This window comes from Acanthopagrus latus, chromosome 9 (genome assembly GCF_904848185.1).
Source record: "Acanthopagrus latus isolate v.2019 chromosome 9, fAcaLat1.1, whole genome shotgun sequence".
Lineage (NCBI taxonomy): Eukaryota > Metazoa > Chordata > Actinopteri > Spariformes > Sparidae > Acanthopagrus > Acanthopagrus latus.
Genome location: NC_051047.1, coordinates 14,298,025 through 14,325,907, shown reverse-complemented (window position 1 = coordinate 14,325,907; position 27,883 = coordinate 14,298,025). Strand labels below are relative to the sequence as shown.

The following is a 27,883-nucleotide window of genomic DNA, read 5'->3' as shown; positions in this document are numbered from 1 at the left end:
TCTTAACTTGCGCTACACGCTTTACATAACGTAACGATTATTCTCGTAGGCCTTAAATTAGCCTACAATATTCACTTGTTTTGTCGGTCATACAGTCAGCAACCCGAATATAAATATAGTTTATAATCATGTAAGACGAATAAACGCAGCACATTATCACATTTGAAAAGACAGAACCAACAAATCTATGTTAGTTGCAGATTAATTTTAGTTTGATTTTCAAATCAATAAATTGCCTTACCGTTTCATCTCCGATCTGAACGAGTTCCTGATAACACTTCAACATACCACAATGTAACTATCTAGACGATTTATCATTTTAGATTTTCTTCCCTTGAGACTGCTAAACGTGACAAGAGAAAAAAAAATCCCAGTTTCGTTTGTTGGCATTGACCACTATTTGGGTCACTCGTTCAGATTTAGTTATTTCCGACGGGCTGTGAACGCAGCGCACTTTCCCTGCGCTGACCTCTGACAGTCGCTCATGGATCCGCTCCCTCCCTTCACAAACACGGAAGCAGCATGGCGTCCAACAGCAGCGGCGGCGGCAGCTCCGACAGGCAGCGGATTGCACAGCAAAGGCTGAGGATAATTGCCGGGCATTTACAGGGACCTTTGGACGGTGACTCGGCCATCCTAGCCGCGGACTGCAAAGCCCAGGGGAGCAAGACAGATGTCTCCCGTGAGGGGAAGACGATGCCGAGGAGGAGGTACAAGGCTGTGATGGAGCGGTGGACGGAGGTCCAGCCTCTGTGGCTTTAGCTATTTATTAATTCAGACACTAGTTAACTAACATCTAAACAAGAGCCAGGGGGTGACACACACGGACAGACCGGCTTTCCTCGCTTTCTTCAAAGCATTACAAACGAAGGGAGTCCCGGCTGAAGCGGCTTGTAATTAGCCTGCTAGCTAACATTGCTTGGCCACAGTAGACATTCATTTGCTACAGGGTGGGTGCGGCTAGGTCTACTCTGAGGAGTTTAACGGGGGCACGGTCGACTTTCTCGAAGTTGTTCAGCCGTAGCTTTTACCGTGGCTACTAATATATCGATACATTTGACGTGTGTCAGTGTTTCAGTGTCAGTGGGAGTGTATAAAGCGTAGATAAGAGGTTATGTTATGGCTAAGCTTCTGGCACTTTCTAATGCTTCGGGTAAGAATTAGCAACATAACGTACGCAAGTTGTCCAGTAGCCTTTTATCGCAACCGTTACTGTTATGTTACTGTTATGCACAGCAGTCGACGTGACGTACTGTTTGATCCATCAGCTTTGACATTTGACTACTATATATTTACATCGGCTACGTGTTTAATTCAGTTTATATAGTAGTAGCTGTTTGACTGTAACGCTAAAATGTTGGTAGGGGACTCATTGAGATTCTTGATTTTTAAAAAATATATTTTATGAACTGGATATTTAAGACATGGCACACATTAAAAAACAGACGTATAATTTGTATGGAGTAGTAGACAGTGAAACTTCTGTTTCTTCTGCTGATCTGATTGGTCAGGACAAGTAGTGGTCTGACTTTCAACCTATTGGCAGCTGAGCTCCTTTTGAGGAAGCACCACCACACTGTGCTGACATCTAGTGTCAGTCTGAGTTAACAGCTGAGGCGACTTATACAATCAGTGCTTGGTCTTGTGAAGTTCATCACGACCTGTTCTGGTTAATATGACACGATAATGATCAAATATTGTGTCTTGCAGTCCAGATTGTTCTGCCAGTTGTTGTGCTTAGCCTGCGTATGGGATTGTAGTGTCTATGGTGAATGAGGTTTGAATAGCAAATGGTCCGACAGTCATTAGGATGGTCCCTGCTCTTTAACAGACTGGGCCTAACCACAGACCATGCTGTGTTGATTTAAAATAACACAAAGTCACTGTTTGTTTTGGAGAAGTACTCGGCTTAGCCTTGGCAGACATTCCTCACTGCTACCTTTCTTTTACTGCGAGTTAAGTGGTTTGTTTTAGGTAACAAAAAAAAATCCTGACTTGCAGGTTCTGTAGAGGCTCAGCTCCACTATGTCTCTACAACTCAATCCAACTCATCCAATGTGGTTGAGCTCTATATTAAGTTAATAGTTTATTAGGCGCACTAAGAAAAAAAAATAAAAGCAGTATAATACAGCAGCCCTGCAGTAAATCCTATCATCATGAGGTTCACATCATGTTTTGTCAAAATTGCATTGGGAAGTGGTTCTAAATTTGATCCAGTGTTGTCAAACATTTGCACATTCTTGGCTCAGCTTATAGTCTAAGACTTTTCAGATTCCAGCTTTTTAAATGTGAACATATTTTCTGGTGTCTGTATTCTATGACTGTATACTGACTATCTTGGGCTTTGGGAATCGCTGATTGACATTTTTCAACTTTTCTTGACATTTTTTAGAGATAACAACTAATCAAGAGAATAATCAACCGAGTAACCGACAATTAATAAAATCATAAGTTTCAGCCCTATTACGTTATCCACAACTTTTATCCATAGTTGTCTCAGTCCAAACAAGCGTTGTCATACTGTAAAATCATCATTCTATGCACTAAGTTGTGTTATATGTACAAAATCAATTTGACTTTTCAATATATGAATCCAAAAGGTGTTAGTTTTTTTTTAAATTTTGATCAAAAGAAAGAACTTAAGGTTTCACTTTCACTGTTATATCCTATATGCTAGTGGGAATATTGACATACAACATCCCTCATCCCTGGACCCACATTTCCACTGAGTCTGAGTAAAGACTTTTGTGTGCAGGAAAGAGCTCTGTTTATCAAAACAAACACATCAAGACCTGCTGTTGTGACTGACCTACACAAGCACTTAACCCATTTATTGATACATTTTTATTCAGTATGTTCTGCAGCCATGACAGCATATCACCAGTGGCAAGGACTCATTAAAGTATGACTCGGTGTGTCACTCTCATTTCTACACTCGCGCTTAATTTATAGGAAACTCCATTTTGGCAGGTATTAATCTTAATTATGGCTTTTACTCTACAGTGGTAGCATCCTGTCCCTAGTGACCCATGAGTTATGGTTGCTCTGTGAGTGGTGAGCTGTCTCTCTGCAGAGTGTTAGTACAGCACACAAGCTCATGTGTCCATGTACTGGAGAACAAACAATGTAGCATCATCTTTGGTTGACAAATATTCCTTAACAATAGGGCTGCAACTAAATATTATTATGATTAAGCTGCCATGTTTTGATAAATATCTGTGACAAAACAGCATTAACATGCAGTGACTGTAGCGGTGCAGAGAGATCGTCTTTCTCCGGATGTAAAAACAAACATATTTGACTCGTACAGATCCCGACAAATGTCACCTCATCATGATTGTAATCATTTTTTCAGTGGAAATGTATATTTTCATGCATAAGGGATAATTTCCACTGATCATAAGTTATATCACAATTGCAAAACCTGAAAGGGAATTGAAAGAAATTGCAATGTGATTTTTGACCATATTATGCAGCCCTACTACAGATTGTTTTCCAACTTGTTTTGTCAGTCCAAAACCCCAAAGATATACACTGTAATATGATTATTTGAGGTTACACTTATTGTCATTATTTTATCAATGTACACATTTAAATTTAAGAATGGTTTAATATACACTGAAATGTCATGTCCCTCTACTCAAATGTTGCTTTTAAATTGTGCTTCATTTAGACTGTTTTCAAAATGTTTTCTTACTTTGATACCAGTTTAAGTTTGAAATTCTGTTTAAACAGCCCAACGGCCATTAGGAACATTGCTCATCGATATATAGGCTAAATAATTAGATGAAGCTTGATAGGTCATTGCACACTTTAAGACCTACTGTAATCATAAAATCCAAGCAGTATGGAAACTAGCTTTGGGTAAGTGTGCCTACCAGGTGCAATAAATGTAAAATATTTGAATGTGTTGAATGGGAAGTGACTGATGGCATAGGGAGTGTCTGCTAGCTTCCTCAGTTGATGGATATGTCGGTTGAATGTGTCGCCCTCTGCTTCTGCATTACAACATCAACAATCTGTCAGTGGAGTGCTGTGTGGTGGTAGTCGCCCGGGGAAATACTGTAGGTGTGCCTTGCTGCGCCCTCCTATATTGTAAATTTGTCAAATGATAGCCAGCCCCACCTTGGATGAATGCAAAGACTGTAAATGACTGAATAAAATAAGGAGACTCCTTCACTTCAGTGAAATGCTATATGTCCGTGTGTTAAAATGCCAGCATGAAATATCATATTATCAGCAAGGACTTTTCCTTATTCTACTTGTCTTTTTGATATTGCCAATGGCAAAACTAGTGTAAGCCCAGGGGGACTGTGGTGACAAAAAAACAATATACCAGGTCACTACTCTGGGAATCACCTTCACACCTGCTCCAGTGCTATTTACTGTCTTAACTCCAGTGTAAACTGTACAAATTGACTCAACCTCTGGCAATGTTTGTTTTTCCACAGGCAGGAGATTATGAAATGGAACGGCTGGGGATACAGTGACTCGAAATTCCTCTTTAATAAGAAAGGCCAAGCAGAATTTACTGGCAAAAGGTACTGTAGAATATCACATCACTGATCTTAGATGTTATGTTCATGCTCATGTGTAGAGGATTTATAGAAATCAAGCAGCACCAGGTCTCATTCAAAGCCTGTAATCTTGTTTTAGTACAGCCCCGGTGTCTAGCTTCAGCTTTGATACATTTGGCTGACTTAAGGTTGGAGTTATGCATTGATCATATTCACAACCTCTTCTGTATACCCAGCTTTAGAAATCAGCTGTTGTCTCCTTCCTACACTCACAGCAATGTGGTGCTACTGCCACCCAGTGGTTGGCATTTGAACTGTTCATTGTCACCTGAGAAGGTCACTGGTACTGATTTTCAGCTTTTACCAAACTCTGTTGCTGATAAACAGAAACCATTTTCCAATCTGTTGAAAAATGGAACTCATTTTGTGAGAAATTATTAATTTCTGACTTGAATGTGAATGTGTGAGGGTGTGCAGACAAATCCAGTTTCACTCCGTCTTCCTGAATTTGGCTTCAGTTTACAGCAGTAAGAACATCTCCCATGACGAGAGCATAAATAAAAATGAGCCTTGTATTTTTAATTATGACACATAACTCTCTAAGCGGCTGAAACATTGCGTATGAAGATGTATTTTGAGTAATGACTCCAGCTGAACGGGATGTTGCACAACAAATGGTTTCCTCCTGTGCTAGCAGTTGCCACAAACCCCTCCATGCCCCCTTGACTGAAAAGCTACCTGGGTGGCATACAGTGAACCGGGGCTGGGGCTCAGTTGAGTGAATGTCAGAGATGGCGTTCTCCTCCTCCTCGCTCACTGTGACAGAGGCTTTTTCATTACAGAGTGTGTTTCATGCTCTCTTGGACAAAGGCACACCACAGTCCCCCTGATGGGCTGGCCCAGGCCGTGCCAGCAGCTCAATTATGCAAGGGATGGCGAGGGCGATCACATGGACAGGACTGTCGCTGCTTCTCCGCTTGCCTAATAACCTCATTGGACTCAAACCTCACACTCTATTCTTATTAGACACAGGCCTGGTTTTCCAAATGAATAAGCCCAGTCAAGCATTTGGATGTTTCCAATTGAGGGCTTTGACTTCCACCACAGGAAATCACTTATACATGAAGCTTAGTTGATTTTTTTTTTTTTAATTGGCTGTTCACACATTCTGTCTTCTGTTTTACACAATGCAGGTATAGACTAAGTGGTATGATCATTCCCGGTCTGAAAGACTGGATGGAGGGCACATTTGGAGCCAATCTGCAGCATAAAACTACTGCAACAGTGAGTGCCATTAATTGAAGACACAACAAATAAATCTGAATTACAAAGTCTTGGTCACAGTCACCAAAACCACATTGACTCTGTTTTGTTTCAGCCCCTTTTGACCAGCAGCGCTGTACAGCCTGCCACACTGAACGAGGCCTTCTTGGAGGAACTGAAATCCACAGGTATTCCCTTCTCCCACGACGCAGAGGACCGGGTGTTTCGAGCCCATGGTAAGGCTTTCTGGGAGGAGAGTTCTTGGATATTTCTGGACAATATAGTGGCTGATTTATATTATTGCCCAATATTGATATAGTGAAGTGTGCTGTTTCAATGCACTGATGTAATTTAAGATAAACTGTAAAATACCTGCCTGTATTACATATCGACATCAGCTCCATAGTCCAGTATCGGTCAGCCTCTAAAAACATCACCCACTTTGTCTGATTTTTGAAATAGCAACAGTGTTCTTATTCTGTGTCATCTCTTTCCTGTGTTTTCTCCCAGGACACTGCTTACACGAGATCTTCGCTCTACGGGAAGGCAAATTTGGTCGCGTTCCAGACATGGTGGTATGGCCAAGTGAGTTGAGAAGCTGTGTCATCATCTCCGTGTTTTTATCTCCTTGTTTTTCTCCTCCCACGTAGTATCGCTGATCCCCCCCTACTGGCTTAGGTGATTTAAAGGGTTAATCTCTGCAGAGGCAGGGATATTAATATGTATGAGTGGAGGCTTAATAAGAAGCGTCAGGGGGAGGACGGTTGACACCCAATACACCACGGTCTGGCCCACCACAGTACACCCATGAATTATGATTCCGAGATTGGTTTTCTGTTGTTATGGCTGGCACTATTTTATCATGCAAATGAGTGTTGACTGATGGTTGAAACTTGATTAGCAGCATCCCGAATGGGCAGCAAATCACCAAGCAACTGTACGTATTGTTTCATCCACGCCAGCACCAAATTTGAATTTTACCAACCCGACTGCAAATACATTCTCATTTGCTGTGGATCTAATAGATATTTTCACATATAATTTACATTCCTCAGTAGTCCCCCTAAGTCAAGCTGTGTTTTTTAAGTGGAGGTTTAGTTGTTGAACTGTAATCCGCAGGCAGAAGCCATGTGTTTAATTGGATGGCAAAAATATCTAGAATGCAGGCATTTCTCACCGCCTCTAAAAGCACTTGAGGCCGGTCAAGCACGTCTACGTAGGAAGGTACTGCTGCTCTTCCCACTCGCTCACTGCTCCAGTGTGAATGGATGTGGGCTCTGTGATTGGCCAAAACTAGTTTGTATTGATCCAGCACATCCCACCCCTGAGAGCGCAGCTTCATGCAGGCTGACTCCGCCTGAGGAAAGCCCCAGGCAGATGAAAACACACCCTGCCACTCTGTCGCTCCCCCAGCTCAAACGGCTCAGCACATATACATTTATTTATTGCCTTCTGTATACATGTGGTGCTATATGCGGTTTTCTTATTTCTTTTGCCTTGTGCCCACTGTTGGTTGTTAAGTGATTACTTAATTTATCAATGCAGGAGGACAATAAACTAAAACATTTTCTTGATGACCATTAATCTCCAAATGATATCCTATGTTTTGCAGACTGCCACAATGACGTTGTGAAAATTGTGGAACTGGCGTGCAAACACAATGTTTGTGTGATACCATATGGAGGTGAGTTGTGAAAGCAATGCCTCTAATCAACATAATTAGTTGTCACACACTGTATACAATGCTAGATGTATATTTGCCTTGAATGTACTTTAATATAACATTATACCCATGACATGCGAGAGAAGTTCATTTTGCCTCATAAATTAATCTACTAAATAACATACTGAACTGCTGACTGAATTTCGCATCTTGCTGTGTGTGTTTTGTGCTTGAGCAACAGAAAACCTTAGCACACATCCTTCTGAGCGTCTTATCTAAGGATGTGATGTAATCGCAGTGTCTGCAGTTCACTTCCAGCCTGCGGACCTCTATCATACCTCTCTCTATCACCCACGCATGTCTCCTGTCACTCACTTCTGTTAGCTGCATCATGGAGACAAAATGACTGGAATTATTGTCTGTAGCATTGCACTAGTTTGTCAACTGGTTTCGCGAGAGTGATGTAAGCCATAAATGTAAATCCTAAAGCCTCAAGTCTTTTCAAGAAGAATGAGGATATTTGCACTGTGCAAACTTTTTTTTTCTTTTCTGTAGTTTGTATATCTGTCAGTGCAGACATTTATGCACATTGCAGCATCTTCTCCAAACTACTTTCTGATGTATTAAAAAGCTGTAAATCGCTTGATTTTTTTTTAATATACTCACTACACTAAGCTGCAGACACATTTCACATTTAAAGTGTTGATTGTGTTTAAGATCATGAACAAGGACAGTGTGTACAGTATAATCACGTGGTCCATTCTCTACTGTAACCCCTATTGTGACTGCTGTTTTTTTTTTCTCTCTCACTCAGGAGGGACTAGTGTCTCTAGTGCCCTTGAGTGCCCCCCAGAGGAAACTCGCTCCATTATCTCTCTGGACACTTCACAGATGGTACGTAAACAACTGTATAGAGTCAAAAGAGTTCATCTGCACTAATGACAAGAAAAACTAAACACAAATCTAATGCAGACTAATACTGTTGAGTAAATTATATCGTTGTGAAACTTTAAAACATTAGATCAAGATTTAGAGACTTTTCTTCTGTCATAAATGTTTAGAAGTACACTTTTAATATATATGTATAAAGATGTGAATTACAGAATGGAGACACCATAAGGAATATGCCATTAACATAATTACATGTTACACTGATGCGTAATGCCATCACCATCTACCACTTCGAGTAAGACCACAGAGCTAAATTCTGTTTAATGTTTCTCCAAGATGAGTCAAGAAAAAGATATGCCAGGACAGATTTTCATGTTAGAATTAGAGCACCTGTTTTCTAATTTTTTTAATCAGCATGCTTAATTGAAAAATATTTTTTTATCAGTGACACAGTTAAACATTTTTCTTCTTGTTCTGTATAGCTGTAATTTAATAGGAAGTATTACATGTTATATCAATGAGTCATTTGAAAAAAATCACCTTGTGAAAATTTGCTTTTTTAACATTTTTCTGTCTCGTAAAAATAGCATTAATTGCCGCCAATTGTCATAAATTAATTTTTGTTTTTAGGATGATAAATGCGTCACTGTTGTAGCAGCCACTATTTTAAAAAGAGAGACCAAGCACTTCACCATGAACATGAGGTTCCATTGGATCTGATGCAAAATGGTGAATACATTCTGCAGCACAGTACAGACCTTTGATCCAAGCTCACACAGAGGCGACATATAAGCTGTCTGGATGCTGCTAGTCACTGAGTTGCCACAGACACCAGCGACTGACCAGTGTTCTGTGTCAGGGGTCGGAGGTGATGTGGCTCAAATGGAAGCACATGAAAGGAGCAGTGTGGCTGGAACATAAAGTTTACTACCTCTGGAGAATAATTGATGGCAGGTGTGAAATGACCTCCTGCAGGTAGGGGCAAGCCATGTGCTCAGCGGCCCAAATACGAGGCATATATTTGGAATTAGATGTTAAATTGAGTTTAACCTTGAGGAAATGGTCTCCGTCCTGAAGCCCCTGTGCACACATTTATCCTCAGACATGTGACCGTCAGGCTAGAAGGACAAAACTTCCACTATTGTAAGCAAACTGTCAGGGGACTGCTTCCATGGACTGCTGATGAGTGTATTGTTAATGTCATAGGACAGACATGGTGATACACAAGGTTTTCTATTAAGATCTTGTAACCTGGCTGAAATTAATGGCGTTTTTTCACATTAGATAAATGAAACAAATTCCATAGTTGGCATGAAGTGAATGTTTTATGACCTCCTCACTCATGTTGTTTGTTTTTCATTCACAGAACCGCATTCTGTGGATTGATGAGAAAAATTTAACTGCCCACGTTGAAGCTGGCATCGTTGGCCAGGATTTGGAGAGATTGGTAAGTACTGTTCATGTTTTCCGTCTTCACCCACTGAACCAGCCCGCATTACTGTAAATGTTGGACCAACAATTGCGTTGTGCTACCCATTCATATGCAGGTTGCCCAATGCTCATTCACCTTGGTGCTCTTTGCTCAGCAGATCTAAAAGGGTTTAGGAAGGAGTTTGAGACGGGAGCAGAGTGCTGAAGGAGAGAGATTACAGAGTGAGGCGGCGGTCATGAGCAGATGGCACCATCAAGCTAATTCAGAAAAATGGAGAAGGAGCAGGCATTTGATGTAGAAGAATGCGTGAGCTGCATCTAAAGCAGACCCCACCTCTGCATTTAGACCGTGTCGTTATGATGGAGCAGATGGGTCTGCATTATAAACTGCCTTCCAGGGGAGGGCTGTGATAAAACTAGGCCCGACTTAACCCCGGTCTTGTGCCTCTGGTGGGGGTTGTTGTTGTACTTTAAGGTCCTTATTGTTATTACTACTAAATGTTCTGCCTAAAGATGCAATCTTAAGGAGAATGTGTGGAATCCTGATGACCTACACAGTCTCCTCGAAGCCGGAGGGATGGTACATCTGATGAAGGTTGCTTGGATGCTCAAAGGGGTTTTTTGTATTGAAAATGACCCCAAAGTGCATTGTCACATTGTTATGGCCATGTGGCAAGAAGTCACTTGCAGTATTTTGTGGATTGGGTGGGGCAGTGGAAGCTGAATGTGCAGAAATCTTCCATCAAAACTGTCTAAGACATAGTCTCTTTTCAACACACAGATTTACATAAACATGTGAAAGTGAAGTTTCTTTCATTTTAATTTTCGACTAGAATAGATTAAAAAAGCCTAAACATGTAATCTTGTGCTAACCAAATAATGCACCAATCTCTCTTTTAGTCTTTTCTTTGTTTTATTCCTCTCAGTTTATTTTAGGCGGTAGTAAAATTCTGCAATGCCATAAAACCCGAGTTTGAGCTTTGCAGCAAAACGAGAGCATTGAAACTCTCAGCAGCAGAGCTGCAATTATTTTTTCCCTTTGCATGCTCATTCTTTTTGCTTGTTATTAAAACATTCTTGTGGGTTTAAAATGTTCGTTTTCCAAATACATTTGGCTCCCTTTGAATTTGAACCACAAGTGCATGTTCTCTTTCATTTTTCAACAGCTTAATGAGAGCGGCTATTGTACAGGGCATGAGCCTGACTCCATGGAGTTCAGCTCCCTTGGGGGCTGGGTAGCAACCAGAGCATCAGGCATGAAGAAGAACATCTACGGCAACATTGAGGACCTTGTGAGTCGCAGGCCCTCCCACTTCCTACCTGCTCATGTTTGTTCAAAATGCTGGACAGTCAGAAGGCTGCAGGCACTGCACAATAATTAGAAAAGGAAATTATTAGCAGATTAAATGTACTTTGCCCTTTGCAGCAATCAAAGTATCAGTTATGAAATGCCTTCATGCTTGTGGTACATATAACACCAAAAATATAATATTTTTCAACATTTGTGAATCTTTAAAAGAAAGTGAAACCACTGTTTTGTCTCTAAAAGGTGTTGGTTGTGTTGTGTGTCTGAACAGGTCATCCACATAAGGATGGTGACCCCACGAGGGGTAATTGAAAAGAGCTGTCAGGGCCCACGCATGTCCACAGGGCCAGACATTCACCACTTCATCATGGGCTCAGAAGGTTTGTTCCCTCTCTCATGTGATCTAAGCACACCCGAGCATGTGGGCCTGTGTGTGACTTTGTGTGTTTGTGTGCATGTCTCCAGGTCTGTGTGATAAAACAGTAACATCAGGACAATTCTCATGCTGTGGGCTTCTTACATATTAACTAGCTCTGGTGGAAGAGTGATCTGGAGGGGTTGTTAGTTAGGAACCAGCAAGTGTCCTCCCCACCCCATCTGCAGCGCCCTGTCCTTGTGAATGCCCACTGAGAATACTGCCATATGCCAGTTTCTCCCTACATAATGAGGAGGTTCAGAGACTCTTGGCATCGCTATGTTAAACAGCTGTGGATGCAAACTTTATATTCGCCCTACAAAGCTCAGCAATCTGCTCCCTGACTGGACTGGGATCACTGCAGAAATCTCCATTTGTACTCATTAGAAGGGATTTCAATACCTTATTGAAATACAGCATCCGTATGTAAGATCAGAGTCAAATGGATTCATGGATTCATCATGAAAGTATCATTATTAGTAAATATTATTAATGGTAATGTTGGCAGTGAATGATTATTATTTTGCATGAATGTTGAAGGGTAAGATCACCCAAAAATGAAAATCAGTCATTATCTATTCACTGCAGTGAAAACGTCACACACAACAGGGCACTTGTCAAAACTTAACCAGTGTTTTATGTCTCTTTCTTTGATAATAAAATCCCCAGTAGTCCAATTGGGCGTCATACTACAATATTACCCAGGAGGGGTTGTGTGTTTCTGTGCAGTATAGTGAGAGGGAGAGCTTATTTAACAACTCCACTAAAATCAAACCTTTTCTCATTGTTTATATATATCGTGTATAAGCATGTAGAATAACTGAGACATCATGATAGTGTCCACAACATGTTAAGTTTATTAGAGTGTACCTATTTCCAAAATAGTAATTTTTAAGATTTCATTTGTAAAGAAGTATTAGCTTCAGTCTGCTCTTAAATTATGCAGAATTTAACACTTCACAATACTCGCCTTATTTTGAAGCATGCTGGTATGATTCCTTGATAATGGGCTATTTGTGCAGTTCACTTGATAAAATCATTAAATAGAGTTAAAAATACAAACATAAATTTTCACAAAAGCAAGGCAGTTCAGCATAAAGATATGAATATATATATGTATATAACCTAAAAAAAAACATTATTTTTCTAGAATGTATATCACCACATCTGACCCCTAACCCCAATAAATGTAATTTTGAGAATAAAATAAGAAAAGCTCAACGTACATCCAGCACTGTGGGTGTCTAACTGTAGTCCAACAGCAGGTTGAATCTTTATAAGAGGTCTAGTTCATAAGTGAAGGCAAATGATAAAAGTTAAAATTTCCTAAGCATTTTGTTAGAGTAGGTAGTGTCAACAAAATGAGCTTGTGCTGTAACAGAGATGGGACAGGACCACACGTCTCTGGGAGTGTATGCACTTCTGGGAGGCCTAAACCTGGACCTCGGAGGTCACACCACCGCACAGTCTCATTAAAATTATCTACCTCCTCACCCCAGAAACAGCATCCTGCAGTCTGACAGCAGGCCACAACAACAGCAGCACCAAGGCACCACACTAAAACCCTCAACCACCACGCTCTGCATGTTAAGTGGAACACATCCATTTTATCAGAAATTACTGTGAAACCTGGAGCGTCTCATTCACTGCAAAACAACCAGGTCCCACTATCTCACTGACCTTGAAGTAGCCTGAATACAAAGTATTTTCTTCCCTCTTGCTTCAACCAGCGTAACGAATGATTGGAATAATCAATGATAATCCCCTTCTCTTTTAAAATATCCTCTCAACCGTGGAGGATGTAATGTAGGTGAGTGAAGCCAACCGGCGCTAATTTAATGCACAGGGCCGCATATTCTTTGATTCTAATGTGGTGGCTTCACAATGGTCAACACGTTTTTTTTTTTTTTGTATTTTCAAAAGCTTTTCAGACTCTTTATTAGGAATAGCCCCTCTCCTGGAAGACAGTTTGAGTAAAAATGGACTCACTCATTTCATTGCATTGCAATCATCCTCAAGAGAGTGTTTTTCTAACCTTTGCTGTTTCCTTTATTCCTCAGTGATTCACTCACCCCCTTTCCCCCTCTCACTCTAGCTCCTCCCTCTCTCTCTCTCTCTCTCTCTCTCTCTCTCTCTCTCTTTCTCTCTCTGCTTCTCTGACTCCTCCTCCTCACTCCTTCGCTCACTCCTCCTGCACACTATCAGGAGGGAGGGGCCTGTCATGGCTGAGGCCTAATGGAGTCACATGTTTTCCACTGGGCCACTAGGGAGCAGCGTGTGGCATGTAGTGTCACGTTAGAGGGCTCATTAACAGCCATAACAGGCTCCTAATGGAGCAGGCTATATTCAGGAGAGAGAAATACAGAACATGCAGGCTCCGGGGCGGTAATGGGTTTGGGTCACGGGCTAAAATTCATAAACATGAAAATAGGTCTGCAACTCACATTATCCTCTTGTTGGTTTGATTATGTGTTTTACCAGGTAACACATCAGAAAATAGTGAATTTTTTGTTACATCTTGTCTTAAACCTTAATATATTTAGTTAAAAATGATCAACGTTTTCTGTTCTGTTCTGCCCTATTTTTGGATCAAGCTCATTGTTAGTCATTACAAACCACAAAGAGATGATATACCATTAACAAGCATAAGACAGAAGGAATAATACGATTAATTTATATAGTATTTTCAGCCACAGCAGGCAGCTGTTTTAGATGAAAAAGCTCTTAAAACCCAATGAACACTATCTTCTCAGCACTAAATGACAGACAGACAGAGTCAGCGATTAGCTGGGGAACATAGTAATGGAGCATTTAGCACTTAAAGAGCTAAATATATCCCACAGGAGTCGGAGAGACAAAAATCGTAGCTGAAATTGAATGAATATTGGATGTACATTCACCAGGTTGTCGGACAAGTTCGAATAAATTCTACTGTTGCTTTGAAGCTGATGGATGTGTAAATAAGCAACTGTTTGCAATATTAAAGGAAAAGGTGATGAAATGTCACTGTGATGTTCACAATTTGTAATTAATCTAATCCATCCCTGCCCAAAGTGGGGCCCCCAGGCCAAAGTTTGCAAGCCACAAGGTTTGTTTTGGTCATCCAGATGTTTCTATATGAATAGTTGCTTATGTTGATTTTTTTGTGAGGTAAAATACTCTTAAAGAATGTTATGCCTTCCTAATTATAATTTTCTTCTCTTAATCTGAGAATGACACTTTGCTCATGAAGTCAGTCAGTTAGGAAGGTAACATTCAGCATCTTTGGGGTTAGGATGAATAAAATGAATGTGACTTGGGGGATGGCATCCCATAGCTACAGTTTGCAATGATATTTGCAGTTTATTTTATTTTTCCCAGACATATTTGCTGTGTAAGGTCGAATAGACACTGGTTGTTACACAGGCAATATGACTCCCTCAGCAGCAGCAGCTAATGGTTGACAGTTTTCAGGTTCATAAGGTCAGCCAGACATTTGGGTGTACCTACATGTGTTGCCGCTGTTAGCCTCGCAGCCTTTGATAGAGCTCTGCTTTATTTCCTCATGCTCTTAAGTTGATAAATCTTAGTTGTCCCCCAGTGTGTGGTAGAAAACCAGATATACTAGGTGAAATGTGAGACGAAGGTCACCCAAAGGACCCTCGGGACATGTACCAGAGCCCAGTAAAACGGTCTTAAGTTCCGCTCTTGGAGGGGGTTAGGTCATATAAATTGTGGGAACTGGTTTGCTCCTTTTTGTTAAACTCAGAATCTCTCACTGTGATTTTCCACAGGAACCCTGGGTGTGGTCACTGAGGTCACGATGAAGATTCGTCCCATGCCAGAGTATCAGAAATACGGCTCTGTGGTGTTCCCTAATTTTGAGCAGGGAGTTGCCTGTCTGCGAGAGGTTGCCAAACAGGTAACTTGTTAATCTCTTTCCAAATACGCTGCGTTTTGTTGCTGCTTCCCCCCTGCCTCAGAAGGAGGTTAAGGCCAGAGGCTTATTGGGTGTGTTGGAGGTTTGCCCAAACTGTAATAAGCACTTTCAGGTCATCACTTTACTTGTTGAAAAGTGATCTGGCCATTACATGCAGCAAAAAAATCTCACAAAATGTTTAGACTGTTTGTATGTGTTGTTAAAATCCTACCAGTCTGAGCTAAGCTATCCCTGCTAACATACTAAAAATGCAACCATCTCACTGATGGTGAGAAGGATGGATGATCTAATCTTCTTCTTGGTACAGAAAAAATGGTACATGTATGACATATTTTTTACAGTGGTTTAAAAAAGTTTGAGTCTTTATATTCTGAGAAAAAAATAAATAAGGAAAAATGTAGAATTATCAGTTATGTTATTGGTATCAGCTATGAAAAGCAGGTTATTATTGTATCCGTATTTTTTTGGGGGGGAGGAAATATTGCTCAGTAAAACTAATATAGATGGTCTTTTGTTTTTCAGAGGTGTGCCCCAGCATCTATACGTCTCATGGATAATGAGCAGTTTAAATTTGGTAAGTTTTGTTTGATAATTAATAATACAGGCCAGTGTAGACTTAAAGCATATCACAGCTGTCATTCTCCCTTGTATAGAAACATGACTCTCATTTAAGCCCTCCGGGTGCTTTTATGGTTAACCTTTAACTTACAAGTAGGACTTTATTTGACCTGGTTTTTGTTTTCAGGGAGTGTTTTTTTAGGCCCCAGTTTAACCTTTAGGTTTGATCAGAGAGCTTTATCAAGAGGCAAGCAGTTAACTAGCAGCATTCTAATAATCATATTTACGAGTTTAAATGTGTTACTTAGTCTTACTGTATTTTTGTGAGTTGTTTTTTCATTGATGTACTGTATATACCTCCTGAGAGAAGAACAATGAATGGCAACGGTACAGCACGCAATGATTTTACCTTCTACAGCACAGAATTGTTAAATTGATTATCATTTCTGCAGCAGAATAGCTGCACACACAGACAACGAATTGAAGCAAGATGAAAAATGACCCTGGCCAAAATTAAGTAGTTGTTACATCGAAATTTTATGATGTTGTTTCTTAAGGTCTAGTGGAATGCATCTGGCACTGCCAGAGATCTCTGTAAAGTTCCCCAGTCTCCAGGGATCTCATTATCTCCCGTATATTTCCACTTTTCACAGAGTAGGCACTTCTTAGCATTAAGTAGGGAAGATGAAGCGACCAGGTTTTTCACTAATAACTAAAACTCATGCCTCTATGATACCGTCTTGGGCTTATTAGTGGCTTGTCCTCACTTTTAATCATGTCGGCTGTTGAGTAAGGAGAGTTGATGTATTCACAGGACTACAAGTACAATTTAGCACAGCCTGTCTTGATGCACAAGATGAATAATGAGACTGTTGTAGTCAGTAGCAGCCTGTGTTGATATATGCCAAAAAAAAGGCAACTAAACCACAGAGGGGAGAGTTAAAAGTAAAATAATTCAGTGTAGGTGTAATTTTCTCTCTCTGGATGTTGAGTATTTAATTAACGAGTATGATGGCTGCGAGAGACCTAAAGACCTGCAATCAAATTTTGGAATGGAAACAATTAGGACACTAAGTGATGAAGAGACTTGAGCATGGGGGGAAATAAATGAACTGTTAAGTCTCGGCGACATCACCCGTGACTTCCCTGCTGTGATTGATAACCATCCCATTGGCCCCAGCCCCTCATTTTCGCTTGTCCACAGGCGCTTTTGTGCGTCCGATCAGGAATAAATCAAAAAGTGTGGGTGAGGAAGACGGATATCGCTGTGTCAACCCCACTTCCCTTCGGAAAGCCTCTGATTTATAGTCGCTGTCGCTGGCAGCCACTGGCCAGTTGTAAAGTTATTCAAATGTTACCATTTATATTTCCTCCTTTTGTTTGAAACCCCAAATAAATCTGACTCACTTGCCCTCTCAGAATGCTGGAGGATGCGAGCAGAAGCAGGCTATGACTAATGGGTGAAAGAAAATGATCCGTTTTTTAAGGCCCACTTCTTTAAGAGTAGATAGAGCTGACTCTTATCTGATGTTTTCACAGGTCACGCCCTGAAGCCTCAAGTATCTTCGATTTTCACATCCTTTTTGGACGGGTTGAAGACATTTTACATCACTAAGGTAAAAAGAATTAAATTAGGCTGAACAGTGCCGCTTGCTTCCCCTGAGTGTTTTTCATGAAAGATTAATTCACTCCTTAAATCACCAGTTCAAAGGGTTCGACCCCAACCGCCTGTGTGTGGCCACACTACTCTTTGAGGGAGACCGCGAGAAGGTCCTGCAGCACGAGAAGCAGGTTTATGACATCGCTGCTAAATTTGGGTAAGTAGTCGTCCTCTCTCTTTCTTCCTGTCTGAAAGGACGCATGCCACAAAGATCAGTTACAGATCTGGGTGCAGAAATGACAAAGCACCAATTAGTGTGACTTTGAGCATGATGGGGAGCTGCCTGAGGCCCCGATGTCACTTTATTTAACCAACCATTATGTAGTAGCAGTGAAAAGGATGGAGAAGCACAGTTACACACCTCAGACATGGCCTTCCACTCAGTAGTTTGTCTCTGTGTGGATTGATGGATCACCTGTGGATGTCCTCCTGTCAGGCAGGCTTTTGTGTTAAAGTAGGTGTGGTGTGGGTGGTGATAGTAGGGCGCAGCTCCCCTCAGGACAGCACAGGGCGAGAGGACAGAGCCTGGGAGTGCTTCGCTGTTGTGATTGATCATTAAACGGATCAATGAAGAGTTTTGATGGCAATCAGTTTACCTGTCAGCCTAGGAGGGATGCTCTCTCTATCCTCTGCCTGTTTTACACCTCCAACAATAGTTTCATAGATGAGTTCATCTTAACGTAAACCTACCAAGTGAGAAAGTGAGTGATCAAGAATTATTGTTTACTGGTGATTCTGAGGTGGCTGTGATGCCAGATGTTTCTACACATTGAGTGTTCATGGTTTGACTTTGTTTGACAACATTAATAGTTGTCTAATACACATGGAAATGCCACATATTCTCTCTGAACTTAGTTTTTGTTATTTTTGGTTTTATTTAATAAAATTGGTTAACTTTGTATATTTAAAAAAAAAAAAAAGTTTTTTTTGTTGTGAGGAAAAACTTACTTTGCTGTTGTATCATTTTTAAAACAAAAAATGAGCCTTTAGCTTGTATTTTCCTCTGTTCCTCTCTTCATTTCCTGTCACCAAAACATTTTCTGATCTGCTTTTATCACGGGAGTAAGAGCTGTTGGTTCAAGTTAAATCTGTTAAACCCTACTTGAATATCAGTAAAGAGGAAAACCATGAGCCTTTTAATTAATTTCTGAATGTACATTTTTATATTACAATTTGCCTTTTCAAATGAATCTCCCAAGCAAAAAGATTTTAAACATATTGATGCAAACATGTCCACTCTGTTCTTGGTATATTTCATCCATCATTCAAACGGCATACCAACAGATCAGGAAGCAACAGCTCATTTTATCCTTTTTTTATTATTTATTTTAACATCAATATAAAGTAAGTAGATCGTGCAGGGAAGAATTAGAAAACCCAGAGAGGCTTATAGGAGTCTCACCATAATACACATTATAAGCAAAAAAGTAAAATAATCCACAGAAACAAGCTCAGGCAAGCAAGGAACAAAAAGCAAGCATAAGGCTACATAAAATGGCAAAAATATGAAATAAATTAAAATATGTGATGGGGTGTGTATTTTAGGTTATGAGTAAGGGTGAGTTTTTATACTGTATGTGTGTGTATTCAATACTGAAGGACAATAAGGCTCAATACTGTGTTCAACTCCTTAAGAAAGAGAGGACTTAAAAGTCTATTGTAGTTGGAAACGATTGGACTGGACAGTTGAGTTTGTTAAATCAAACAGCTACTCAGCCTTTATTTGAATTTCATGAGAGAAGTAGACTGAAATGCAATTTTATTATAACTGATCCACACCTTTGTTTGACTTAAGAGATCAGCCCTGCTGCTAAATGTGGATTCTACAAAATATGAATCTTGTGAACACATGTGCGATAAGCAGCTTCCCAACTGATTTAGCAATATATGAGACACAAGTAAATTAAGCTAAAGAGATAATAAACACTTCTGATGAACCAGTCTATGACATTTGATGATTAGTACAATGGATCTGGACATTTTATTGGGAACAAAAACAAATATGACTCTTTCAGCTCTGAGTTTCATCAGTCAGGACTCCAAGGAAACTTGTGGATGGGACCTTGGTAATAGGGTTTTTTCAATGTAGAGATGAGAATTATATTTGCAATATCCTTTTGTGATACAAATATTGGAGCCTGACTGATGTATCATTGACCAATATTATAAGACAATATTGCTGTTTAAGCTGTCTGATATACAAAGGACATGAAAAAAAAAAATGTGTGTATATTTGCTGATGTACACAACATCGGGCTCTAGTAAGTAATATAAACAACACACGCTTAAACAGACAAACCAGAGTTCCTCAGTGCTCCTCACTGGGCCATGTCAGTGATTTCTTCCAGAGTAAAGCCCATTGATCATATATTACTGTTAGTGTTGCTGTTTGGCCCAGTGCCCAGACTTGCAGGTAGCTGGAGCTCTGCCCTCGTAATAGCCAGCAATTAAATCATAAGAAGCTTGTCAGTTACATGCAGCATCCTCTGCTTTATTGCATTATTTCAAATAAATCACGATCACCCATCAGATCAAGTGCCATTGATGGATTGGTGCGGTTCTGTGGCGAATATTTTCTTGTGGTGTTGGGGAAACAGGAAGAAGGCTGAAAATCAATATAGTGATTTTGTAATGAGCTTGGCCTGATTAGTTTGGGTGGTAGATGAAAATTTGATTACCCACCGCAGGTGATGGATGTGTGGCTGACCTGTGGCGATGCGCAGAGCATAGCTTCATTGATCTGTACATTGTTGGATTGACAGGCTCCCAGGCAGCTGTTGTGAGGAGGGCGCTCCGACCAACAAAGCTAAAAGAAAAGAGCTGTTAAATATTAACCCTGTTATCTGCTTCCAGCGGCCTGGCAGCTGGAGAGGACAATGGGCAGAGGGGCTACATGTTGACCTTTGTCATCGCTTACCTCCGGGTGGGTAACTCCTCTGGCTTTTTTTTCTTCTTTTTTTTTTCCTGTCTGAGATGATGGGCAGGTGGGGCGGGAGGGGAGGTCGCAGTCTGACAGATGATAGGATAGTAAGAGCACTGACAAGGCTGCAGAATGTGACCTTAAGAGGTCTTTGATTTGATCTGGTCACAGTTGTTGTCAGGGGCTCTAACACTGAGGTGTCTACATCATGAGAGCACAGTGGTCACAGTCAAAATGACAATGGAGAGCTGTCATAGGTCGGTCCTGTCAGAGGCTTTTTTGATCATCGTATAAATAAGAAAGGAGTTTATACACACTTGAGTAACCCGGTTACCCTGGGCTCTCTGTAGTATTTTTTTTTTTCCTTGTTTTAGTCTGGGCAGGTGGATGAGACAAAATGTGAAAGAAATTTATGATATCAAGAGCAGTTAAAGAATACTATAAACATAGATGCACTTCAAAAATTGACTCAACGTGTAAATCAACCAAGTAGAAAGAAAAATAAAAGTTAAAACATAAACATATTTCAAAAGTGGAATGTGAATGGAATGCATTGGATGGAGTGCTGCACACAGTGCCATCTCTGAATGCACCATGTTCAGTAAACTGCCATACTCTAACGTTTTGGCTGCGACTGCTGCACAAACTCATCTCAGAACAGATGACAGCAACACACTCTAGATAATGATATTGTTATAATAAATATTCTTAGCCATGATAATCCTGTACTTTAAAATCGGATACTGTCATGATGATAACAGTAACTTGTTAGTTTCTCATTGCTGAAATTCACACATTTTTAACATTGCACATATTTCATGGCAATGCGTTCAAGCCTGCATTCAGTTTAGACACAAGCCTGCTCTAATGGAAACTGGTGTTTTCACTACAAAGTATGTTGTTGATCTAAATATTGAAGCACCACTATTTCTATCACAGTAGAGTTAAAATCAGAGAGCCATAGTTCCATCTCAGTGTTGCGGGCGGTGGAGAAATAGTGGTTTTACAGGTTTTACAGTAGCCAGGCTGCTGCAGTGCATTTAAACTTGTTTGATTACCTGATTCTTGCCATTATCCTCCTTTCTTATGTGCTAGTAAATCTCCTGAATGAGCATTAACCCTTCAGTTTGCTAATGCTAATATTGTATTCTGAGCAGGACTTGGGGATGGACTACTATGTGATCGGGGAGTCCTTTGAAACCTCTGTGCCATGGGACAGGTAAACACACTCATATGAACTGTAGCCTTTCCTCTGTTTGATTTAAATGGCTTTAAACATTTTTCTTCACTCACCTCCCACACAGTCAGTCCTTAGAGACTTCTCGGCCTTACTCCTGATTCCCCTCCTTTTTCTTTTATTTTCTCTTTGCCTCTGTCTTTGACTTTCACCTTCATGCCTGCCCCCCCTCCCCCATTAACGCGCTCTGCGTTGGCGGAAGCTTTGCCTCCTCAGCCTATAAACCCACCATTACTGGCACACACAAACACACATACACACTGTAGGAGAGACCTATCTGTGCATGTGGACCACATATTCATCTCACATCCGCATGTGGTATGCTCTGCATTTTTCTACATGGTTTCATCATCCTTTCCACACACACGACAACAACAACCAGGAGCACACACAGCTCCGTGTTGTGTAACATGCCTGACGGGAGAGACCAAGAGATCAGGCACTGAGGCGAGCATATGTGCCTGGCTCATTACCCATCCTCCTCCCCATCCTCCACACTCCATACATGGCTGCACATGCTCAGGACTGGCGGCCAATTCCACACCAGTGGGAACCTCTCCCACAACGGTCGTCAAGTCTCTCTCCTCCTCCCCCTTCCTCTTTTCTGGCCTTGTGTCTTTTTCTAAATTGTAATAATTTTGCAGCGATAATTAGTTCAGTTTAATGTAAATGCGAATGAGTATCATGTTTGAATACACAAACATCAGTTTTGAATGAATTTCTTCTGTTCACTTTGTGTCCAGGGTGTTGGACATTTGCCGGAATGTGAAGGCACGCATCATTCAAGAGTGTAAAGACAAAGGAGTGCAGTTTCCACCGCTATCTACGTGCAGGTAATGTTGGCAAACAACACCACTTTTTTCAAGAAACATGAACAATCATGAATCAATCAATAGTCAGGCATAGACAAGACACATTCAAGAGATTAAAGAAGATAAAATATATTTCAAATAAAGTGGATGGTAAAAAGGACAAAAATGTTTCTTCTACAGCTTGTTATCACCTACGTATGTCAGACAGAGGAGCAGATCTGTCATCTCCAAATTCACACTGCAGATCCAATTTACTCAACAGCTCTGTGTGCTCAAGATAGTTAATAAAATGATGCTTTTTAAAATATCTTTTGTTTCCACTTGCCAGAATAAGTAATCTTTTTTTTAAGAATATACATATGGACAGCCCTGTTAAACCTTTACCAAGACTTGGTCTGTTTACATTTTTCCATGATGGTGCTAACATCCATTTTGTCTGGAACCAACCGATCTAAACAGATTTGCTCTTTCTTCCTCATATTATGTATTTTTGTAATAAGATTTCTTCCATCACGTATTTTTAATCTCATTATATTCCCAATCAAAATAGAAATGAGTTCCCTCAAATAAAAATATTTTAAGGCAAATTGAGGCTGATTGAAATGAACTGTCCCCTCTTTATGTACATATACCAAATTAACACTCTCTCTGTACTTTTCTCACAATAAAACCTTTTATTTGCCCAGAAAATGAACCCAAAGTTCTCAAATGTGTAAGGAGACAGTTGGCATCGTTCTTTATCTTTGTTATTGTAAACAAATCCTGAACTAATGATATATTTGTCCGTCTTTTGATACTGAACTTTCCGACTTTCCTTGCCTTTTTATAGCACACAGCCCAAACTCCATTTTTTAATTATGAAGGTACACATCTTTAAGAACAGGTCACACATTTGTGCTTTTTTTAATTATTCTTTTTAAACCACCTGAGCAGTTTTTAGCAAATGTTACACACATAGGAGTAAACAGAGCATTTGTGGGGGATTACTTTGAGAGACGGATTAATACACATTTACTGCTCTAATTAGAATTTATGAAATTTGGAGGATTGTTTTAATGGAATGTCTTGACTTTTATTTAGGCCTTAAATCTGTAATAAAGTTTTTGAAAAATTGTAATATTTACAGCACAACAGTGTCTGTAAGAGTAAGTAACCCAGTACAGCACAGTGGCTCGTTGATGTGTTTCTAATCATTTGTGGATGATAATGGAGCTCTAAGGCACAGAGGAATAAGACATATGAAGCAATACTTATTGTATTCGCAGGGTTTGTAACCAGAAAACAATTATTTATCCTGTTAATGTTGCACAATTCGCCATAAAAGTTTGCTTAAATGTAAAAATTTACACAAATTGTAAATATTGTGATCTCCACCCCGACCCCTTGTGAGTCAGAGAGAGCCACGCAGACGGACAGACGGACGATCCATTGAACAGACGGTGAGCTGGTTGAGGAGCACCAGGCTCCTGCTTGCCGATTGTGGACAGATTAGGCCTCAGCCTGATTATGCTACAGCCATTCATTTCCCGGCTGCGGTCTGTCACATGATTGATTTGTCCATTTAACCTCTAGAACAGTCAGCGTGCCAGGTGATGGGCCATGTCAAATGAACAAGGGCCCTGCACTCTGCTCCTCCACGGAGAACAAGGCCAGAGAGGGAAACATGCAAACAGGAGGAACATTTTAATGTTAACAAGAAAAAAAACAAGTTTAAATTCACATTATTCTGTTAAAAACAACATCTGATCCATTTGCTGTCGCAAGGCGTCAGTGAGTCATCCTGTTACCTGCAGTACAAATGAGGCTCGGATGATTCAGTAAAAGCATTTGATGGCCTTTTAATGTCTGATAATGTAATGTTATTAAAGGTGACAGTGCGTCCACGCTGCTTTGCTCTCTGGAAACCATGAATGGAATTGAGGTCAGGGGTTCACTGGGGGAAGCCAGGCCTCCGGATTCACTTTGTCTTCCAATTATGAAGGGGAAAAAAAGTATTTATTGTATGAAAATGGAGCGCCTTGACAAAAAGCTGCTCTCTGGACTCATGTACATTTTTTTTTCTGCTTTTTTTAAACACGGCTCTCCATCCTGTTCCTTCAGGGTGACGCAGACGTACGACACTGGTGCCTGTGTCTACTTTTACTTTGCCTTCAACTACAGGGGACTCAGTGATCCAGTACACGTGTATGAACAAGTGGAGGTACGAGCAGTTACATCAACATCATGTCTTGGCCCTGTCCTTTCATACATCACAATTACATCTGATGATTCCTATAAAATATGACTGAACATGGTTTTATTTTTGTTTCCCAGCATGCAGCTAGAGAAGAGATCCTTGCCAATGGAGGGAGCTTGTCACATCACCATGGAGGTAATACAAACTTAAAAATTCCAAGATTCCTTGATTATAATTTATGAAAGAGGCAAAGAGGACGCGCGTGCTCTCCCAGCATGCTCATCCATGCTGGTGAGCAGGCGGCCAGTCGCACCATGAATGCACATTTGGCCAGAGATCTTTCACTGCTTCCATCAAGTGTCTAAAATATGTTCCCGTGGCTCAGATGAATTGCTCTGACTCGGCTATTTGTTCATTTCTGCGGTGACCAAATGAAACGTGAGCAGAGGGAGGGTGGCGTGGCAAACTCTCCGGGCCCCATCAGGGCTAACCGAAACGGCTGCCTTATCTATATTGCCATCCGCCTCGCTGTTTTCATACATCACTTCAGGCTATTCATCACGCCTGTCAAAAACAGTATGCAGTGAATCAGCTGCGATATTAAATCACAATTTTTCCTGAAGGCAGGGACGGGTTCAAAATTAAAAGATTGCTAATAAAAAGGAGGCGGCGGGGCCGGGGTAAATGATGCCACCGTTATCGCTGGCTGTATACTGACCTCCAAACGGTGGCCCAGCCACCCCGAGCAGCACGGGGAGGTGACAAGGGGGGAGAGAGAGGAGGGGATATTGATGCAGCTCCCCGTGTGCGAGGCCCACTCTGTAATTGTGATTAATAACAGTGGGGCTCGCTATCTGGGCGCAGACAGGCGGGTTTGTCTGCCCACAATCAGCGCTTGACAAATGGAGCTAGTTTCACTGGGTTTTGTGTATCAAACAAAACAGATGTAGTCAAGGATGGTGAGGTGGGAGGGCACCGGAGGAAATATACATTTTTGTGGCCCTGTGTTTACAGCGGGTCAGTGTTGTGCTGCGTGGGCGTAGGTAAGGGAATCTGGGCGTGTAGAGCGCCGCAGGACATAATACTCAGCCGAACACCACAATGTGTTGACTGCTGTCCATCACAGAAGCACAAATTTAACTTAAGATGGAGTTATAATTTACTTAAAGGCAGAAGCTTAGTTATGTCTTTAGTTGTGCATGCTAGCAGAAGTGTCCTCTTTAACTAGGTCACCGGTGTCGCAGAGGAGTAGAGTTGTTGAACATCTATCACCAGGAGAGTCATCCATCTATCAGCCAATACTCCGGCTCGGCCATATCACAGGAAAGCAGGGGCAGCTACCTTACCCTGTCTTTCGAGTCCTGACCCCCATTTGTCAGAGGAGCTGGGGGAGAGCGGCTCAGCCCGGTCTCCTCTGTACGTTGGGGCCACCCTGGGGTGCCAGGCATCTTCACCTCCCCTTGTGACTCCACAAAGCTCTGATCTCGTGAACTCTGCCACCCTTACAAGTCACTGCACATAGGAGACAGAAAAGTGACCTGATTTAGTGAAGTTCCCACCTTACCTTTCGCCCTGCACTTCCCCAGAGAAATATGACAATTTATAAAAGAAGAAAAAAAAATCTGTCACTTCTGAAATAACTACCTGCACTTCTTTGCATGTCTCAGCTGCACAGAGCGAGCCTGGTGAGATTGATTGCAATAGCGAGCAAAAAAGAGAGAATGTGACAAGATAGATGTGTAAATTATCACAGTGATGGAGGCAATGATGCAGTCCCAGCACCTTCTGTTTTCTCTCCTCTTCCTGAGAGGAGGGGAGGGATGGAGGTGGAACAAGGAGGAAGGAGCGAGGAGGCGGAGGAGGTTGGGGAGAGAGCAGGGTACTTTCTTAGTTATTGGGCAGCAGCTGATTGGTTCCTCTGTCACCATCTGTAGGTGCATGTGGTATCAGAGTCCCCGGTGACCCCGCTGTCTGCCCCACTCTGTCACGAGACGGGCCTTGCTAGCCTCATGGCTGATCCCCATCTGGGTTCCCCCGGCTGGACTCTGATAACACGGTGCACTGATGTCCCCTCCCTCAACATGGCCTATTAACACCAGAGCTCCCTCTGCTAGTGATGCAGAGAGAGGCGTGTGAACGCTCCCATCACACCTTCCTGTTTCCAGGCCTCTATATCTAATCTAGAGCGATTACACTGCTGGTTTCAAGTGTTTGCTCAGCAGGCAGCACCTGTTCTGAGCTGCTCGCTTCTCAAATGTATCTTTTTGGGTTTTGAAATATATAGATATCGCTTGTTTCTTTGAAGTTGCAGTGACCTCCAAAAGTTAACATTTACCCAGCTCCGATCTGACAAAGTTAAAGTTAGTTTCTTTCAGTTTCTTCTCCATGTAGCCAACCTAAACCTCTTCGCTTTATTTGATTAATTGATCTTCTGATAATGACTACTTTCATTGAAGTCCCACTTTTATATTCGCAGTGTCTGAGAATGGATGAATTAACCAGATTTTTATTTTTTTTTAAATGCCAGTCATAATTTGATGGGGTTTTTTTCCGTGTGACCTCAACAGAATGTCAAGAACCTTATTTTTCATTTTTAAAGATGTAGTTGGTTGTTTTAGACTTCCATATGCACATGACATTGAATAAGCAAGTTGCAGCTGTTTAGTATATTGTCCTCTGTGTTTTTCAGTGATAAGCTGTCATTCTATATGGCATTTACTGACAATATAGATGAAAATAGGCATGTTTTTAAATCATAACAGAGGACACCAAAGCAAATGTGACTTTTTCAGATAAACCGCTGACCCAGAGGAAGAAACCACATGGGTTTCTATGACGAATCAGTGCTGCAGAACGTGATTGCACAATCATGTTCTCTACTGAGCTCCTGAATGCTCAAACAGGACATGTTTGAGACCACAGAAGAAGAGACTTTTTAAAAAACATATTGACAGGATTAGTGGTTCAAAAGGTAATAAACATTTTAGAATGATAGATATTTATGGCTGCAAGCAGCTGTTCTTTGAAGGTTAAGCTATTACTTTTTGGATCAGTCTTTCATTAATATAAAAAAGAAATGATAATGTCAGAAAATGTGAAAGATGAATATCAAAAA

At 41.0% G+C, this 27,883-nt stretch overlaps 1 protein-coding gene across 1 annotated transcript in view; it reads left to right on the top strand.

Moving 5' to 3' along the window:
* Nucleotides 1-442: 442 nt before the first annotated feature.
* agps (alkylglycerone phosphate synthase) overlaps nt 443-27,883 on the top strand; it is a 29,532-nt gene continuing 2,091 nt past the window's right edge. The window contains exons 1-19 of the mRNA XM_037109923.1: nt 443-710; nt 4,452-4,541; nt 5,711-5,801; nt 5,896-6,016; nt 6,291-6,365; nt 7,393-7,464; nt 8,258-8,337; nt 9,701-9,781; nt 10,932-11,057; nt 11,343-11,451; nt 15,260-15,387; nt 15,928-15,979; nt 17,503-17,579; nt 17,668-17,780; nt 20,477-20,546; nt 21,701-21,762; nt 22,524-22,613; nt 24,693-24,792; nt 24,906-24,963. Coding sequence (XP_036965818.1) covers nt 523-710; nt 4,452-4,541; nt 5,711-5,801; nt 5,896-6,016; nt 6,291-6,365; nt 7,393-7,464; nt 8,258-8,337; nt 9,701-9,781; nt 10,932-11,057; nt 11,343-11,451; nt 15,260-15,387; nt 15,928-15,979; nt 17,503-17,579; nt 17,668-17,780; nt 20,477-20,546; nt 21,701-21,762; nt 22,524-22,613; nt 24,693-24,792; nt 24,906-24,963 — 1,783 coding nt within the window. The 5' untranslated portion in view covers nt 443-522. The remainder of the gene's footprint in view (nt 711-4,451; nt 4,542-5,710; nt 5,802-5,895; nt 6,017-6,290; nt 6,366-7,392; nt 7,465-8,257; nt 8,338-9,700; nt 9,782-10,931; nt 11,058-11,342; nt 11,452-15,259; nt 15,388-15,927; nt 15,980-17,502; nt 17,580-17,667; nt 17,781-20,476; nt 20,547-21,700; nt 21,763-22,523; nt 22,614-24,692; nt 24,793-24,905; nt 24,964-27,883) is intronic.